The sequence below is a fragment of the Lupinus angustifolius genome, chromosome LG19 (assembly GCF_001865875.1).
Source record: "Lupinus angustifolius cultivar Tanjil chromosome LG19, LupAngTanjil_v1.0, whole genome shotgun sequence".
NCBI classification, from domain to species: domain Eukaryota; kingdom Viridiplantae; phylum Streptophyta; class Magnoliopsida; order Fabales; family Fabaceae; genus Lupinus; species Lupinus angustifolius.
In genome coordinates this window covers 7,888,987-7,906,485 of record NC_032027.1, presented here as the reverse complement: position 1 = coordinate 7,906,485, position 17,499 = coordinate 7,888,987, and the positions used below count along the sequence as shown (strand labels likewise).

At 31.7% G+C, this 17,499-nt stretch overlaps 2 protein-coding genes across 4 annotated transcripts; both read right to left on the bottom strand.

The window, feature by feature from the left end:
• Positions 1,497 to 8,561, bottom strand: LOC109334600 (AUGMIN subunit 4-like). Of its 2 annotated transcripts, none has more exons than XM_019570452.1 (13): positions 8,365 to 8,561; positions 8,167 to 8,214; positions 7,329 to 7,454; positions 6,262 to 6,603; positions 6,055 to 6,154; positions 5,903 to 5,975; positions 5,110 to 5,203; positions 4,823 to 4,894; positions 4,680 to 4,738; positions 4,084 to 4,152; positions 3,949 to 4,000; positions 2,292 to 2,369; positions 1,497 to 1,753 (listed from the first exon to the last, which is right to left on the bottom strand). In XM_019570452.1, the coding sequence occupies exons 1-13, from the start codon at positions 8,491 to 8,493 to the stop codon at positions 1,676 to 1,678; spliced, it is 1,320 nt and encodes a 439-aa protein (XP_019425997.1). In that variant the 5' UTR covers positions 8,494 to 8,561; the 3' UTR covers positions 1,497 to 1,675. The 2 variants fall into 2 exon arrangements, with proteins under 2 accessions (XP_019425997.1, XP_019425998.1); XM_019570453.1 differs by having other exon boundaries at positions 5,903 to 5,951; positions 8,365 to 8,560.
• Positions 10,539 to 16,520, bottom strand: LOC109334601 (mimitin, mitochondrial). Of its 2 annotated transcripts, none has more exons than XM_019570455.1 (9): positions 16,253 to 16,520; positions 14,929 to 14,985; positions 14,624 to 14,676; positions 13,348 to 13,399; positions 13,079 to 13,144; positions 12,923 to 12,988; positions 12,536 to 12,572; positions 11,412 to 11,453; positions 10,539 to 10,927 (listed from the first exon to the last, which is right to left on the bottom strand). In XM_019570455.1, the coding sequence occupies exons 1-9, from the start codon at positions 16,275 to 16,277 to the stop codon at positions 10,864 to 10,866; spliced, it is 462 nt and encodes a 153-aa protein (XP_019426000.1). In that variant the 5' UTR covers positions 16,278 to 16,520; the 3' UTR covers positions 10,539 to 10,863. The 2 variants fall into 2 exon arrangements, with proteins under 2 accessions (XP_019426000.1, XP_019425999.1); XM_019570454.1 differs by having other exon boundaries at positions 16,257 to 16,518.

Sequence of the window (17,499 nt, the reverse complement as noted above, 5' to 3'; positions counted from 1 at the left end):
AGAGTAGAGTTTAATATTCATGCACTAATGATATAAAGATTTAGAGAAATTATATTCTTTAGCTCCTTCATATTTTGTTCTTATATAAACTACCCTTAATTTTGGATATACATTACACTAATTACCTCAATATAAGATATCAGTATAATATTTTAAACAAAAAACATGTAATGGGTATAATTAAGTTAAACAAAATATTGTATGATATAATAGCATAGCAGACAATTTGTTTTCATTATTATTGTTTCATTACAAAAAATATTAAACTCATTTTCTAAGAATTATTAAGATATTTTATAATGAACTAAAATAATAAAGAGTGACTTTTATACTATTTGAACTTGTCTATACAATATACAATATTTTGTTTAACTTAATTATATTTATTGTACATTTTTTGTTTAAAAGATTACATTTATATCTTACAAAAATAGTCCGTATAATTTACAGGATGGTGTGTGTAAGGATAAAATATGGAGACATGGTTTTTGTAATTTTACTAAAACTCAAATCATGTGAGTGTAATTTAATCAAATATTTATATACGGTCAGTGTCATTCACTATTATTTATATTACTTTTATTTGAATCAATAATGGTTAAATAAAAATAGTGAACATTTACAATAATAATATAAAAGTTTTTTATAAGTATACATTTTTTTCTCATTAATAAATCTATCAATGTCATGAATACGGATAGAAAATAAAATTTTCTGTCATGACATCACACTAACGTCAACACTGAGTTCCTTGAGGCATTGACGGACGTCATCCTCATGTCAACCACGTAACTCATCCCAATATTGTCTGAAGACAACCAAGATTGGTGTGAAACGAAATTCAAGTTTAAATTTAAAAAGAACATATAATATTGTTATTCTTAGGCACATTTCAATTTTGTATGTCTCCACAAAATAGATATGAGAGAATGGCATGCCAATCAAAATTGATTCCTACGTAGTGTTTCATATAAAAAATTGTCTTAATATTCTAAATATCTCGTGCTTGTTACAAGATTTGAAAAAAAAAAGCAAAAACAAAATTATTGGAATCAAAATTTGTGATGAATAATGAACAGAATTTTTTACAAATGAATCACATTCCATAAAATGTTCTATATCAACCAAATATTCCAAACATGAAAATGAAATCCCTCGTCTATTTTATAATATCATTTTGGATAATTTCATACAAATAAAAAATGTACAAACATCTTCAAAAGTTATAGGTAATTTACAAAAATTCTAATTCGTTAATGAAACTAAATTACTTTCTCTTTTTACTCAAATTGCTCATGTAGATAAGAACATATTGCTAATAAATTCATTCCTAGTAGATAGAACTTTGAAAATGATCCTATAAATAGGAAGAAAACAAATTCCAAAAGATTATTTTTCCAATGTCTTCACGAAGATAGTATTCCAGCAACTAAGTCATGAATTATTTTAGCCTTGTTATTTGTAAACATTGCCTCTAATTCAATATTGCAGGAAACTAAAATAAACACTAGTCCAAATATTTGAACATGCAAAGTGTGAAAGATTAAACAACAACCTTAAATCATTAGAGACATGTCCAATGCAGAGTTAGAAAAAGAACCAAAAAAGATGATTCTTCATACCATTTATATATAACAAATCAAACCGTGTTAAGGGGACAAATCAAAGAGCACTCTTATGTGCTGGGGTTATCTGGCAAACGTTTCAGATCCATTTCAACTTGATGGATTGTCCATTGCATATTCTCGAATTTCTGCACAACAACAATGTAACAAATTCAAAAGGATATCTCCTGTGGGATTATATTTATTTTTGACATTTTTTTTATCAAAAGTGTGATCCCTAACAGAAACATAGTGATTAAGTTTTATTCTCTAGGTATATATCAAAATATGAGCTAGTGAGACTAGGTTAAGTTGAATATATGGATCGAACAACATTATAATATTATATCTCAAATCATGTCTATTAGCATAACATTGATCTCTAGATCTTTCCTAATTGTTTTGTCTATGATTTTTCTTGATTCCCTTTGCCTCTAAAAATTGAATTAACCTCCACTTGGTCTATCCTTCTTACTAGACTTCTAATGGTCTCCTCTACACATGCCCATATCATCTAAGGCATAAAGGCACGATTCTACCCTCTTTCGTACAATAGGAGCTACCCCAACTTTCTTTCTAACACATTCATTCCTAATTCTATCTTATCTAGTGTTTCTATTCATCTAACACAAGATTTTCATCTTTGTTACATTAAGCAGCATTCTCAACAATGATATATAATATCACCTTTACTATGTCATGATACTGCCTTGCAATGTTGTCAAAGTGAGGATCCACACCCTGGTACTCACGCAGTCGAGTTACCTGAGAGAATTGCCAAAATATAACTAAAATACTTGATGAATGATCACAACAACGAAGAAAAAGCAATCATAAAGATACCAGTAGTAAAATTATGTGACCAAAACACACATTCTGATATCATTTTAAACTTAGGGCAGAAACTAAATCTTATCCTAAGTATTGGATTAGATATTTATGCTACGGCACAGACTCTCAAAATTCAACTTCCACAACATTCACTGCAATCTTATTACTCTTCTACACCAGATAACATGTACTTCTAAGATGCAGATGATAGTATTCACAATTGTTTCACATTTGGCACCAATAACCGAAAAGCTAGCTGGAAGATGAAAAGCTAGAAGTTGAAATCTACTATACATGTTTGATAAAATTATGGGTTTAAAATGATGTAAAAGTAGTTCTTCTCTCCATATATATAGAGATGCAGAATTATAAAATAATTAAATAATGATTAAAAATATAAATATATAAATTTATTAGATAACAAAATAATATTAATTCATATATTATAATAATAATAATAATAATAATAATAATAATAGTGGGAAATCACACTGATCTCCCTGGTTTGACATAATTAAACTTACCTTTCTTGTGAGGTAATTGTAATTATATCGACCTTCCCTGAGGTAATTATGTGAATCAATTATGTGACTTTTGAGGTAATTATTGTGTGCATCAAATATTCCAAATGACATGGCAATATATATTAAATGATAATATAATTCTTTTTTCATTTTCATTGATCACGTACAAGAAAATAATCTAACATTTGTATCCTTCAGCTAAAACAGAAATGGATGTTGATGCAGCCAAGGAATTACTGTAAATTTAGGGTTCGGCGGAAAAGGGGAATTATGGAAGAAGTTGGGGTAGATATGTGTAGGATAATCAGAATTCTAAGCCGGAGTTGAAAGAAAATACCAGTTATACATATTCTGGACATACCTCAATTAATTCTCAATTTGAATTCTTGATTCCATTGAAAATAATATTGAGAATCACTATTAAAAGATCCATTATCATGTATATACAACTGACTATACTCCAAACTTAGGATGAGGAAATTGGTACATTCAAATGCTTAATCCTTATTAACCAATCATAATTTCGTAAAATAGAAAGCAAAAAAATATTTTTTGGCTAGTAACTTAGTAAGGAGTGTGGATATGCAATTTAATGTGCCAATAGCCCACCCTTAAAGATGAGGCACATATCTTAGAATCTGAAGGGGGGGAAATACAGATTTAAGCCTCATCTACTAAATCTCATTCATTAATAGGGATAAGACTTCTTTATTTTCTCATATTTTGAACAGGCATGCTATTATGAGCTAATTAAAAGCCATGCCCATCAATATCTATGAAGGTGGAAAGTCCTAAAGAAAATGGCCTCACTGAACAGATTTCAATCTATTTTCTTGAAGGCATAATGAAAGGCCAGCTATGAGTTATGCACAAGGATGACATATTGTGAAGAAGATCCAAATTCATTGCAAGAAACCACAGAACTACAATCAATGGCCACTAAATTACCCAAGTGCTCAAACATGTACTGGGGGACATAGGGGGCATACCGCTTTATTATATGCAATAGACGCTTCTTCAGTAGCCTCAACAAGATACTTCCTAAGAGATAAAGGAAGAAAAGTTAATTAATATCACAAAAGGAATTGCTCAAAAAATTACTAGGTTTCATCATTTATAGTTACCTTATCTTATGAAGAGCGGGTATGGAGTCTTTAGTGTAAGTTTCGAGTAGCAGGACATGTTCCAGAACCCTGACATGCCATGGGAAAATAAGAGCATGTAAACTAAGAAATGGATCTAATATAGTAGAAATTAAATAGTATGTACAAGATAAATCAGCCAATATCTGGAAATGTACTCTGACAATCATTGCAGCCAAAGATAATCACATTTCACTTCCCTCTTCATCAAGATAAAGGTATAATATTTATTTAAATTCAATATATGAAGAGTTTTTAGGGAAGTGCAATTTGAAAGAAAAAATCATAGGAGTTAAATAGAATTCCTTTAATCTTAATTTCGGATGAATTATTTCAAGAATCATGGCTCAAAGTTGCATATTGAACATAACCCTCTTCATTTACCACTCAGGAAAAAGAAAGGAGAATAATAGAACATAGGAAAAAGGAAAGGGAAACCTGTCCTTTCACCAGAAGAATCACTTCTGTGTTTCTGTTTTCCTTTTATCATGTCATATTATTTCAAAGTTCAAAACACCTAAAAACATATCACTTTTTAATAACAATGAAATGATAAAGGCAGCAGATAACAAACGAACCTCAATTTTGCACTCATGGTCTCACACCTTTTACATAGCCATGTCTTTTGCAGCTCATCCTACAAATACAATGAGGTAAGTCAAGATAAACCCGTAGCTATAAAAATAATGGAATTTATTATTATTAAATAACAAATGCTCACATATTTATGTTGATGCTCCAACTTCAAATCTTTAACAAGTTTAATAAGGACTCCAAGTATCTGCTCCAAGACCTAATTGCAAATAATTGTATTCAGTATCTACATATTCTACATGCCATTGTGATTTGTGAACATGTAATCACGACAAACACAAACAAAATCTCTCTCTATCACACATACACACACATCCAATGTGGATATTCACCCAAGAAAAACGGAATCAAAATGGTAGTTTCAGAATAGGTTTGTGTCTGCAAGAAATTTTTACTAAATGCCTATGCACATACATTATAATATTCAGCAAATTTCCTATCAGCAGAATAAAGTTCATCCCGTAGTGCTGTTTCTTCTCTTTCAATCTCCTCGATCAACAACTTCACCCTGGTAAAAGAACACACATGGAGAGTAAGAAACTTTAACTTATAGACATCCATCCAATATGTAAATTACAAGTGCTGAAGCATTTAATGAACACACTACTGCTATGCTGTTCACTTCATAATAAGAAGACAATTCACAGCTCAAACATTTGTGGTTAGCATGTGACAAAAGTAACAGGGATAAGCTAGGTCATCTCCTAGAAGCCAAAAGAAAATGAGATTATTTTTAAAAAGATAAAACACTCTATCTTGAGAAACTAAAGAAACTAAATTTTTCATCCTTGTTACTCAGATAACCAGAATTAAAGCATTTTGAGCCTATTAGTCATATCAGTTGCATTGGCTATGTTCAACAATACACTTGTCCAAAATGTATGAATAGAGATCTGACCTCATCCAAGAACTTCCACAAAATTCTAGACATGATTTTGTGGACCATTAAATTAGATTGATTATCCATAAAGAAACTAATATGTCTCAACGGTTGGGACAAAAGATTGAAACTGGGTAGTACTTATTAGGTCATAATTAAACACACTTCTCAGGTAGAAGTCTAGAAGTCCCAAATTGCATGCTCCAAGAGTATATGCTTAATTGCTTATTCCTTTATTCAAAGAAAAAATATTTGAAGATTTTTTATGTGACAAGTGAATAAGTTGTCTAACAATTAAAATATTAGGCTTCTAGAATAAGCTCAAACCTCTCAGGAAGCCGAGAACTTGAACTTTGAATTCCAGATGATGAAGAATCTGAATCAAGAAACAAGGAACCAGCTAGAAAAAAATGATACAGTAAACACCAATTCACCATCACATCCCCATACCAAATTAGAAATATGGAGTTCATGCTTACCATTATCATCCAACACAAAGGCATCAGTCAACTTGTCACATTTCACATTTAAGCGAGACTCTACCTCACGTGAGACAGACAAACGATATTCTGCCATATCCTAAAAATTTTGTTTTATGAGTCAGTAATGAAAGACATAATCAAGTTAATCACTTCAAAATAGAACCTAAAATAGAAGCTGACTTTCATATTCTGTTACATATATACCACGGATAATGGTGTTTGATGGTGTTGAGTTTGCCACAAATAAGCAGGTGTAATTCCAAGAAAACGATTAGGTACACCACCAACTCCAGGTTCCGCTGTATCCATGGAAGCAAGGGAAGAGTTAGCCCCACTAACTGAGCTGTTTATTGTGGTATAATTAGTTGAATTCATGCTTGAGTTGATCGTGGTGGTGGGGCTAGTACTGTCAAGGGAGCTTCGAGACACTATACTCAACTTTTCAATATCTTCAGTATGAACTTCACCATCTTTAGAGATAAGAGGCAGCCTCAACCTTTGGGCAGCTTCAGCCACAACCATTTGATGCTCTAAAGTCTCATAAACCTGACAACAATGATGAATAGTTTCTTTAAGCAGAACTGCAGAAGGATAGACTCATGCCTCCCAATTTAGGGAAAATAACCTAGTCAACATACCATAACCAAACATGTTTGAAATAAATTGAGTCACGTCAAAATTGTCAAGAGAAACTGGGGATATTCTCTCACTGGCACCTATTATTTGATCTGGTATCCTCTGATTTCAGCTTGTAGATATTCAGTGTATACCTATGGCACCTATCTCTCATTGTACATGAAAGAACCTCTTCTTTAGGGATAATATAATTTCATAATGTTCTCAACAGGTTTCACTTTCTCGGTCCTCTAATACCTAAAAGACAATCCATACTATCTTTCGATATACTGTTGTTCAATTATCACAGTCCTCCAGGTAATGTATCATTTATGACTCTAGTGAAAGGATGTGATTTATATAACAAGCTATTCCCACAAAGGCATTTTGGAAAAGAGTATCATTGTTCACCCCAATCACATAACAAAAAATTTCCATGAATAAAATCAGCAGCTTTTTCATCAACAGCTGTGGCCCCTCCAAAAGTCTTTTTTTAAGGAAAAATTATATAAAGATAGCCATGCTTGGTTCCCTTAAACAAAGGGTTGGACACATTGACTCCATCAAACAATTTTCTAGTCCAACCCCTGAATCTCATACATTTTCTATATTTGTTTATAATTCAAATCAAGTTTCCAAGTGTAAGAATTAAATACCTGTGGAGAGTTCCTCAATCCTAGCTGTGGATAAAGACCGCCAGTGTCTCTGATTGCACCAAGGTTAGACACAGAAATGGCTTGTTGATACTCTTCCACCATTGCAACAGCCTCGGAGTATATAGCCTGCAAAGCACCCACAAAATATAAATACATATCAAGTAAACCAACACTCACATTGCACTTAACCATCCTAGCAGTACTAAAATCAATATCCAGTCTCAAGTCATACGTTTCTAGTGCCTGCTTGTTTAGAATTCTAAAAAAAGCTGAGTCTCGAAAAAAGTTTTTGTCTTCTTCTAAAAGCTGAATTCCAGCTTTTTCTATGTAGATATGCATTTAGTTTTTTGGTGATACCCAACACCCATATAAATGGCAGAAGTGATTTTTCATTAAAAAGACACTTGTTTAGGGGAAAGTCCCTAACAAATGGCCCTAAATCCAAGTACCACATAACATAAAATCAAATACATATTTGGCTGAAAAATAAAAGTTATAAAATTTATTATTAGTGATAATGATAGATTTAATTTTAGAAAGATAATATGAATAAAATGTAATTTGAAAATATGAATGATTTCGTAAGGATAAAATAGAAAAAGCTAATTTACATGTCCAACTATGTTCCCTTTGCAAAAAAAAACATCATCTTATCTTCTTTCTCAGTTCATGTTTTTAATTTTGTATTGTTTTCACAACTTGGTTCACAAAACTGTAAAAACATGAATCAGAATGAAAGCATACCATTTTTTTATAACTACAAATTAAAAAGATAGCAAATTGATAATGAAAATTGAGAACAATAGAAAGAGCCCTTCATCTATAGATAACCTTTTACCATGGCTTCCAGGTATCGCAATCTTTCCCTGCACATTTCCTCTCTAGCCTGCAAATTAACACACAAATCAATACTCGAATACCACTTTTTCGGATATTTAACAAAAATGGGTGACACAAAGTTTGAATTTTTTTTATTCCAGTTCTGTTGGGAATTTTCACAAACACATGAGAATCAAGTAGAGAGAAAGAGGGATACAAGTTGAAGATCATTGAAGAGAGGCTTGGAGATGAGAGATCCATCGGGAGCCATGCAGTGGCGCTCCAGGTGATCAACGACCAGTGCCACATCGGCGGGGAGGTTTTGGGCGTGGAGCCCCTTCACCATTGAAGATCTCAAACTTTGTTATCCAAATTTGAAATTCTAAATTACAGTTGCAGAATATTTCTTCCTTTCTTTTAAACGAAAGTTTAATATAGATATTAAATTCTTAAAAAATCATTTTTAAGGGAAGTACAATAACAATAGTATTAATCACATTGAATATCAAGCAACTAGGTATAGTATTGAAGGACTTAATTTTACTCAACGTACTACAAATGTTCAAGCATATGACATTTTTGTAGATTGGAAAATCAGTTCTATTAAACGTGGATCAATCATGTATTAGATTAATAGATATTGCTTGAATCAATTTACATTCAAAATTTCTAAAAATATCTATTATATTAGCTAGTATTATTTAATAATCTGATACCCAAAATTAAAAATATGATCATCACATGAGGAAGGAAGATTTTACTATAATAAAATGTCACAAGTAACTTAAGAGTATTATCAAATAATATAAGGTTTAAGTTTTAATCACAACAAAACCACATAAATAATTAAGGACAAATATATATAACTATAAATAAATTAAAAAATAATAATTTCTTTTTTCATCTAAAAATGACATTGTTTTAGTGTTTTTAAAAAAAATAATTGATTGATTCTACCATTCACTCTTTTTATTTGAATATTGCAAACATGACATAATGTATTAGTTCTAATGAGGGGTGTAAACAAACTTTTCATGGACAATCGTGTGAGACTTTGACATGGGGCTTCGTCTCAAAAAACAATTTAAGGAGAAAATATGATTCCATTATATATAGGAGTAGGAATGGTAATGGCTACCCAGACTAGTGGGTATTCACAAACAATATTAGTTGTAGGTTAGATATGGGTTCGTATTTTAGACTTGCGAATAATTAAGACTTGAGACTTTAAGATTTAATGTTGGATGGGTCTGATTCCGGACAATTAGATATCCAGATCCACATTACTCAGATCCATTATTCCTTCTTTTATATATATATATATATATATATATTGTTAATCCATAACGTTATATTGTTAATTGATAAACGTGATTGTTATGTTGTTTAAAATTGATATTATATTGTTAAGTAGTGATGTGATATTATTTTATTAATTGATATGTATAATCCAATATTTTGTTGATTGAATGATTCTTACTAAACCTATTTTACATTATAATGTTGAAATAATCAATTTAAAATCTGTTTAAAACTTTAAATATGTTTTATAATTTTTTCCTCTTATTGATTACCTAAATAACATATGAGATTGTAGAAAAAAATAGTTATTTTTAATGCTTTTGAATTTATGGATGCCCACAAATCCATTGGGTTCCCAAGGACATGTGAGTAGCAGAGCCAATGAGTATCAACATGAGTCTAGAGCAGGTATGGGTCCAAAAAAGAAACAACAAGGCAGGTCCAAGTAGTACAGTACCCAAACATCCATTGTCATCCTTATATATAGGAGTTGAGTTTCTTTGACAAACACCAAAATTATCACTACAACAAAAAATAATCCATCAATTTAAATTAAATCTGACGTTTATAATTATATCCATTTTATTAAACAAACCATGTGACATTATGGTATTCTTATTTTACTCAAGCCACCAAAATGTAATTTAGGGAAGAGAAAAACTTAGCATCAATTATTCATGTTTTATTACCATTAACTTTTAAAAAAGAAAAAAAATACAAATAAATGATATAATGACGATATATAAATTTTTACATTCACAATATACTGGTATTACATTCATTTAGCAACTATGTCTCACTAATGAATTTGTTAGTCTCTATCCCATATTTATATAATAACCTATCATTTTTGTTGTGAATGTGAAACTTTGCTTGACCCATTGTAACTCACCCTCATAATTATGCTTGTTAAACCACTACTTAATTCCATGCACCATATTTGCATAGAAATATACAATTTAGTGTGTTTGGCATGAACAAAGTCAAATAGTCCAGAGAATGTCACAAAGACTGACACTAAGGTTGTGTTTAACAAAAATGGCTCAACTAAAAAGTTAGAAGCCGATAACTTATTTGATAAAACTAAATGATAAAAAAACTAGTTTACTCAGTAGGGCAAGGAGACTCCACTGTAAATTCATAACAACAAAACAATCAGGTAGTCTAGATGATCATATTCTTTAAATTTGTAAATGAAATTAAAAAAATGCTAGAATCTGCAGATTTATCCCCTTTTGGTGGGACTAAGACTTGGTTGTGGTAGAATCTGCACACATAAGAATTCTACTAAAATCTTTAGGAAGAAATTAATCATACATGTGATTCAATCATAATGCATGCCATTGCAAAACAGAGAATGATGGCAAGACAGGAATGTTGGTGTCATGAAGGCCCTCTTAGTTGTAATGAAAATTTAAGATGGAGGTTGCCAAGTTCCAGGTCTAAAAGATGCACCAGATCCCATTGGCTCTGAAGACCTGAAAACAAAATTTTACCCACAAGAACAATTAATAAAGTATGACATGACATGACATATGCATGTTAAAAACATAGGAATTTTTTAGTCTAGCAAAGGCAACATTAACATAAATGTGTTTTTGCCTTCAGTTTTATAGACTAGATAGAGCAAAGACGTCATAAAAAAGGTGGCCTAATGCATGAGGCTTCCCTATAGTGGGTCTAGGTAGGTAGATTTATGCAACCTTATCTCCACAAGTGAATAGATTGTTTCTAAGATTTGAACTCGTGACCTCAAAGTTACAAGGCGAGCAACCTGATCGTTGCGTTGAAGCAAAGACATTGTTTCTTTTAAATAAAATTAAGGCTTTGTTGTCTTAATCCACTCAACTGACTCGTCCTAGTGGGAAAAGGTTATCTTGACAATCTTGGAAGAGGTTCTTACAAGCTTTGCTCAATCATAATATACATTGAATCAAACAAGGTAATTTTGTATGGACTTACTCAGGCTCTTTTGCTTTCTCGGCTTCCTTCTCATGTGAATCCCTGCAGAAAAATAAGATTACAATGAGCTAGAGTAGTTACTCCTAAACTATTTTATTTGCAAAAAAAAATCATGAATCTACAGAAAATAACATTTGGAATTGGAGAAAATAATTAACTGAAATTAGAAGACATTAAAAACACAGTTTAAACTTAAAGAACCTCCAGAACAGAACGTGGCAAGGAAAATGGATTTTTAGACCACAGCACAAAAGACCGAAGTGTTCCAACCAAAGAATGTCCATTTCCAGGGTACACATGCAGAAATGTTATTGTTATATTAAAGGAACATAACAGGAAAATAATTCCCCATTTACAAGAATCACAGCACAGAAACTCGCACAGCTCAAAGCTAAAACAGAAAATGGAATACAGAAACACTGCAAGACTTTGAGGGGCTTCCTTCCCCTATTCTCAAATCCTACTCAGTTTTCAAACCTTTCTTCTCTCGTCCCCTCTCCTTTTATTCTCTTCCCACTACCCAAACTTGTTTCCTTCCTTGACAGTCACATGGCACATCGTTTTATGATGCACCCTCACCATGTGCTGATCAGACTTCTGTCACACACTACTCACAACCGCTTCTAATCCACTACTGCTATTACCTTTTCTGTTATTGTAAACCTTAGTGATATGCAGCGGCCGAACATTTTACATTGAGTACCCTTAACAGTTCATAATATAATCAGTGACTTTATTCTGCGTTCTAGATTGTACTCCTTAAGGAAGCTAAACCAAAATATTACAACAGGAGTATTTAGTAATAGGATATGAAGAAAATGGTGAAAACTTATATACCATCAAATTCTGATAAATGAAATAGACACAAGAAGAAAATAACAGTTGTATGTGTTTTGGTTTAGCTTCCTTAAGGAATAGACTCTAGAGCTGAGAGGAAGGCCAGTGATCATATATGAACTATTAAGGACATGGAATGTAAAATGTTGAGAGGTGAAATTCTGATAAATTAATTAGGCATGCGAAAATGGTGAAAACTAAATAACACCAAATACCATAACACAGTAAATACCACAAAGAGCACAGTTTTGAGCAACATATTTGTATATCAATTTCAAAGGACTCACCTCAAGCCACCCATCGTGCCATCTACAGTCTCATCACCTATAGAGGTGAGAACAAGTTAGAAACATTTTGCAAAGGATAAGTAGCATATAAATGTTTTGTAAGAATCCTTTGTTTAGCTGTGCATGAACAAAAGCAAAAGTAAACATATTGATCCATGTAACCAACCCCACCCCCACCTAGTGGGGATTAAGGCTTAGTGGTTGTTAATCTTGCAGTTTTGCTTTGGGGGGTGAAGGAACATTTATCTCGGTTTAAGTCAAGATGAAGCTTCACTATGTCCTTTTTTAGGGAGATGCTTCACTATGTGTTTCATTCTAAGTTTAGCCAAATAGCTTTTCTTAAAGTACACCTCTATCTCTGTCAAAAAGAAAAAACAGTATGACAACCTTCTGTAGGTACGGGAGCACCAACTTGCCGAATAAAACTTTTCAAGTCAGGACCACTAGTTTTTCCTGCATGGAAATGTAAGTTAGTTGATAAATCCAGAGTGAGTAATGGAGAATGTTACAATTACAACACTTATAAAATGTTAAGCATCTGACCAGTGCTGACACGTTTGCCTGTACTGCCTTCTTTGGCTCTTCTTTCCTCCTCTTCTTTCTTAAGAACTAAGTGAAATAAAAAAAAATGTATTAAGGTCTTCCTCCCTATAGAAATAAACTTGGGCAAGAATGCACCTCCATTTTATTCAGATCTATCATATCATACATAATGTTGAAGACAAAAACTCGAGAGAATTTACATTACTAAATCAGAGCAGAGTATTTAAACGAATTAATTAGTTAATGGAGAAAGCATAAGTGACACATACGAGCAACATTCTGTTTAACACGTTCACGCCTTGCATCCAAGTCCAACATTTCCTATAGAGGAATGAAGTACTGTTAAGCAATACTGCAATAGTATAAATTACTTCGCCACATGCTTCTTTATAAAAATGTTAGCTTGCAGAACACATTCATGAAATATTTCTAAGGGTTTGATTGGCATCTGATTACAAATAAAAGCAACCAATTCATGGATGATTTTTTGATTAAAAACTCAATGCAAAGCTAGTCCCTTAATAGTTCACCCCTTTTAAAGATAATACCAAACATACCCTAAGCTGAACTAACTGGAAACTAGGAAGTGCAAGATGTAGCTAAAATGATACAATTCATTGTGTAATCTAATTTAACTCGCCGAACAAAAAATAAAATGAAAGCCTGAAAACAGTAAATGACAGGAACAATTTTTTGTGTTTGGTGGGAGTAATCCAGCAATCACAATCAATTGATCAGAGCTAGACTCCCTTCAAACATCTGAAATATAATGAATTGCCCAAATGATTAAAAAGTGATAACAAAATCTATATTATAGTCACTGGACCAAATAGATCTCTAAGTTAAATATTTTCCACTTTATATGTTCATCTGGTTATGCCATTAAGCTTAAATAATTTCAGTCACAATGGACACCATCTTTAGAGCGATTAAAGGCAGAATAAGTTAATTTGTTTTTTGATTAATAAGCTTAGGAAGTTAACAACAACAACAACCAAGCCTTTATCCCAAGCTTAGGAAGTTAGCCTGGCGACATTGGTGCTATGAAAATGTTATGTTAAAACTATTTGATACATATTGGACATAATTTCAAGTTTCAACCAACCTGCCTGTATTTAAAAAAATAAAACTGCATGATTGTTTGGAAATTACAGTAAGACAATATTTCAAGTTTATTACCATATTCAATTCATTAAAGGACAGGTCTGGGCAAACTGCATTATTATGATTTTGTCATTTTCCCCCAGCTCTTGTGAATACCTCATCCTTGCTCAATTGTACTTTTTCTCTTCCCTTTATGTTACTTCTTTATTTATTAAAAAACAGGAAGAGACACAATCTATATTATGTAATTGCAAATCAATTCGTGAAGACAAACAAAATTTTAAAGGAAAATCGTCCTATGTACTCAATGGAATCTAACCAACTCTTAATTACAAAATTTATAGATATAGCAACAGCTTTGTCCGTGGATGACCTTATGGTACTGGCAATATATATCTATATATATGTATGTATATAAAAAAGAAAATGCATATCATTTACCTCTGGAGTTGGAGCCCTTTTACGTTGCCCGTTCAGCCAACATATCCATTCAACTAAAATAATGAAACAATGACTATTCATCAAGAATGGGAAAAGGGTAAAAAACTATAGCCTATTTTCTAAAAGAAATTCAAAATTTCATGAATAAATCAATAAGTTTTAGAAATAAAAGACAAATGAAAATAAACTTATTAAAGAGATATAATAATTGGAACACTTCATAATCAATTAAATAGAAAATGTGAGCATAAAAGAAAATACCGATAAGTTAGCAGGTGAAACATAGCTATTTGAAAAAGATATACCTGGAATAGAGGTAGGATCCTCCTCTCCCTTAAACACCACCCATCGTTTCTCTTTCACTAGTAAAGAACACAAAAATGATAGACCTTGTAAAATGAATTTCGCATCAAATGCAAAAGAACTGTAAGACATAAGTAGAACTACTGAACCAGAGTCTTGAAATTCCAAATTCGTACTCACGCACCACATACGATTTAAGTAATAAAAGGCCGGATGGTCTAGCAGCCAGAAAATAGTGGCAAAATTTAGCTGTTAATAAATCACTGGAAAAACTACTAGTTTGGTCCTCTAGGTTTTTTTTCAAAAAAAAATTCATCCTCTAACTTTCGCTTTGGTCCTAACCAGCAGGTTGTTTCTCACAACTCTGTCAATTATCAACCAAACTTCACAATCTTGGTGTCATTGAGTTTAGAATGAAAACATCTACAAAATCCCTCTATTACTTTTTTGAAAATGTGCCATTATAAAATGGGTTTTACGCTACAAAACTAAGGAAAAACAACTCGTAGGACTAGATAGTAGATATTAAAACAAAATTAAGTTTTTTCAAATAAAAACTTGTTGTACCAACTTAAAAACAGAAAATAACATAGAGGAAGAATCTAATAATTTTCCTTCAATTTTTTTTGTTTTCTTAAATGCAGGTTAATCTCATTCTTTTTCAAAGTTTCGCCAAATGGCATTCCATACCAACCAAAAGTTATTACCCTAAAACAAACTATGGCCACAGCACAGTTAGTGCCCAACTCCACAAATCTCGGGTTTAGTCCATAATCATATCAACAAAAAACAAAACAAACTAACAATATCAGGCATAATATAACATTTAATCATAACATTTAAGTATTTAACCAAACAGCCTGTTGGTTTGAGCAGTAAGAAGCTTCATTTCCTTAAGAAAGTTCAGGAGTTCAAATAATATGAATGGAATAAATAGGTATGAAGCAGTGTTTTAAATTGTTCTTATGGTAGCGTGGTTACATTGTGTTTAATGCAATTGCAGAAAAATGGGCCGCAATTCGCAATTCCATGGTCGAGACTCCCGAAACCCCAATATTGTGACCGCAATTACAGTTGCAGCGTGCAATTTAAAACGCTAATGTTGATGGAGTTTGAACTGTTTAAACATGTTTTTTTGCGTAGACTAGCTAGATAACACCGAGAATCTCAATACAGAATAAAACCCAGTATATAAGAACTGCACCATATTCAAAAGAAGATGCAAATGAAGTACCAATTACGAATAATATTAATAATAATAATAACAAAATATAAATAATATAAAAAACAAAAGAAATAAAATGGATTGAGAATATCGAAACCCACTTACTGATACCATCAAGTTCTTCATTTCGGGTGAAATATCTGTTCCCAGATTTATCCGTTCCAACAATAGTTCGATTCGTGATCAACCCAGAAATTCTCCCAAGCAATCTCCTCATTTTTTTTTTATATATTTTCAAACAAATTCAGACGTGTTCCACCGAAAGCATAGTTGTTGGAACAATTTAAACTTTGATTGGAGATTGGAAAATGAAAAAATGTTAAAATATGATTGTGATTTGTGCTAGAAACTGTGTATAAAACGTTGATTCTAGAGAGTGGGGTGTGAGGATCAAATCGGAAAATCTGGGTTTTGTTTCTTCTCTTTTTAACCCAACCTATCCGGTTCAGATGTCGGGTTCAGAAATCCGGTTCAGATCAATTCCTCCCAGCCATGATCCGGTTTTCGGTGCCAAACTACGTGTCGAAGTTTTGGCCTTATGGGCAACTAGCGTGTTGGCACTCTCGTACTTGTTAAACCGCTTTTCGATTGTTTATAATGTATAATTTATATGCTATAAATATCAAATATAATTATTTATATGCAACAATTTCTTTGAATGTAGTAGTTTTTGAAAAAATAACTAACATGCAGTTTTTTTTAAATTAATTCAAATGGGAGGTTTTAAAAGGTTCTCAAAAAATGTGGTTAAAAAGTAATAAAGATGATAATTTTTGAAAACTAAATAATAATGTGAATGAAGGGAACATTGTGTATATAGTTTTTTGGTAGAACATAGAAAATAATGAGGGTAAAATAGGGAACTATAAATTACACCATGAATAGTTAGTTATTTTATGTTTTTGCTTTATAAGTAGTATAAGTAGTATAGATATAGATAATAAGTACTAAGTTTTTTATTTGCAAAAATGAAGTTAATTTTATTTATTTCCCTAAATTCTTATTTTTAAGGTTTTAATTCTATTTTAGTTAATTATTTTATTTTTAATATTGTCACTATTAATTATTGTTGATACTAGGGGTGAACATAGGTCAGATAATGTTTGTCCCTTATCTGACCATGAATGTTGGGAAAATGATTTTTTGAATTTGAACCGTAGACTTGAAGCTAACATGATCCCAAATATCGAATGTGACAACTTTTGAACCAGAACCTGACTCTATACCTGATTAAATATAATGCATATCTCTTTTAGATAAAGTTTTCTCAATATCTTATTTATTATTATAAATATGTAATTTGACATATGAAATGATATATGAGATATATTGTTAATCATATATATAT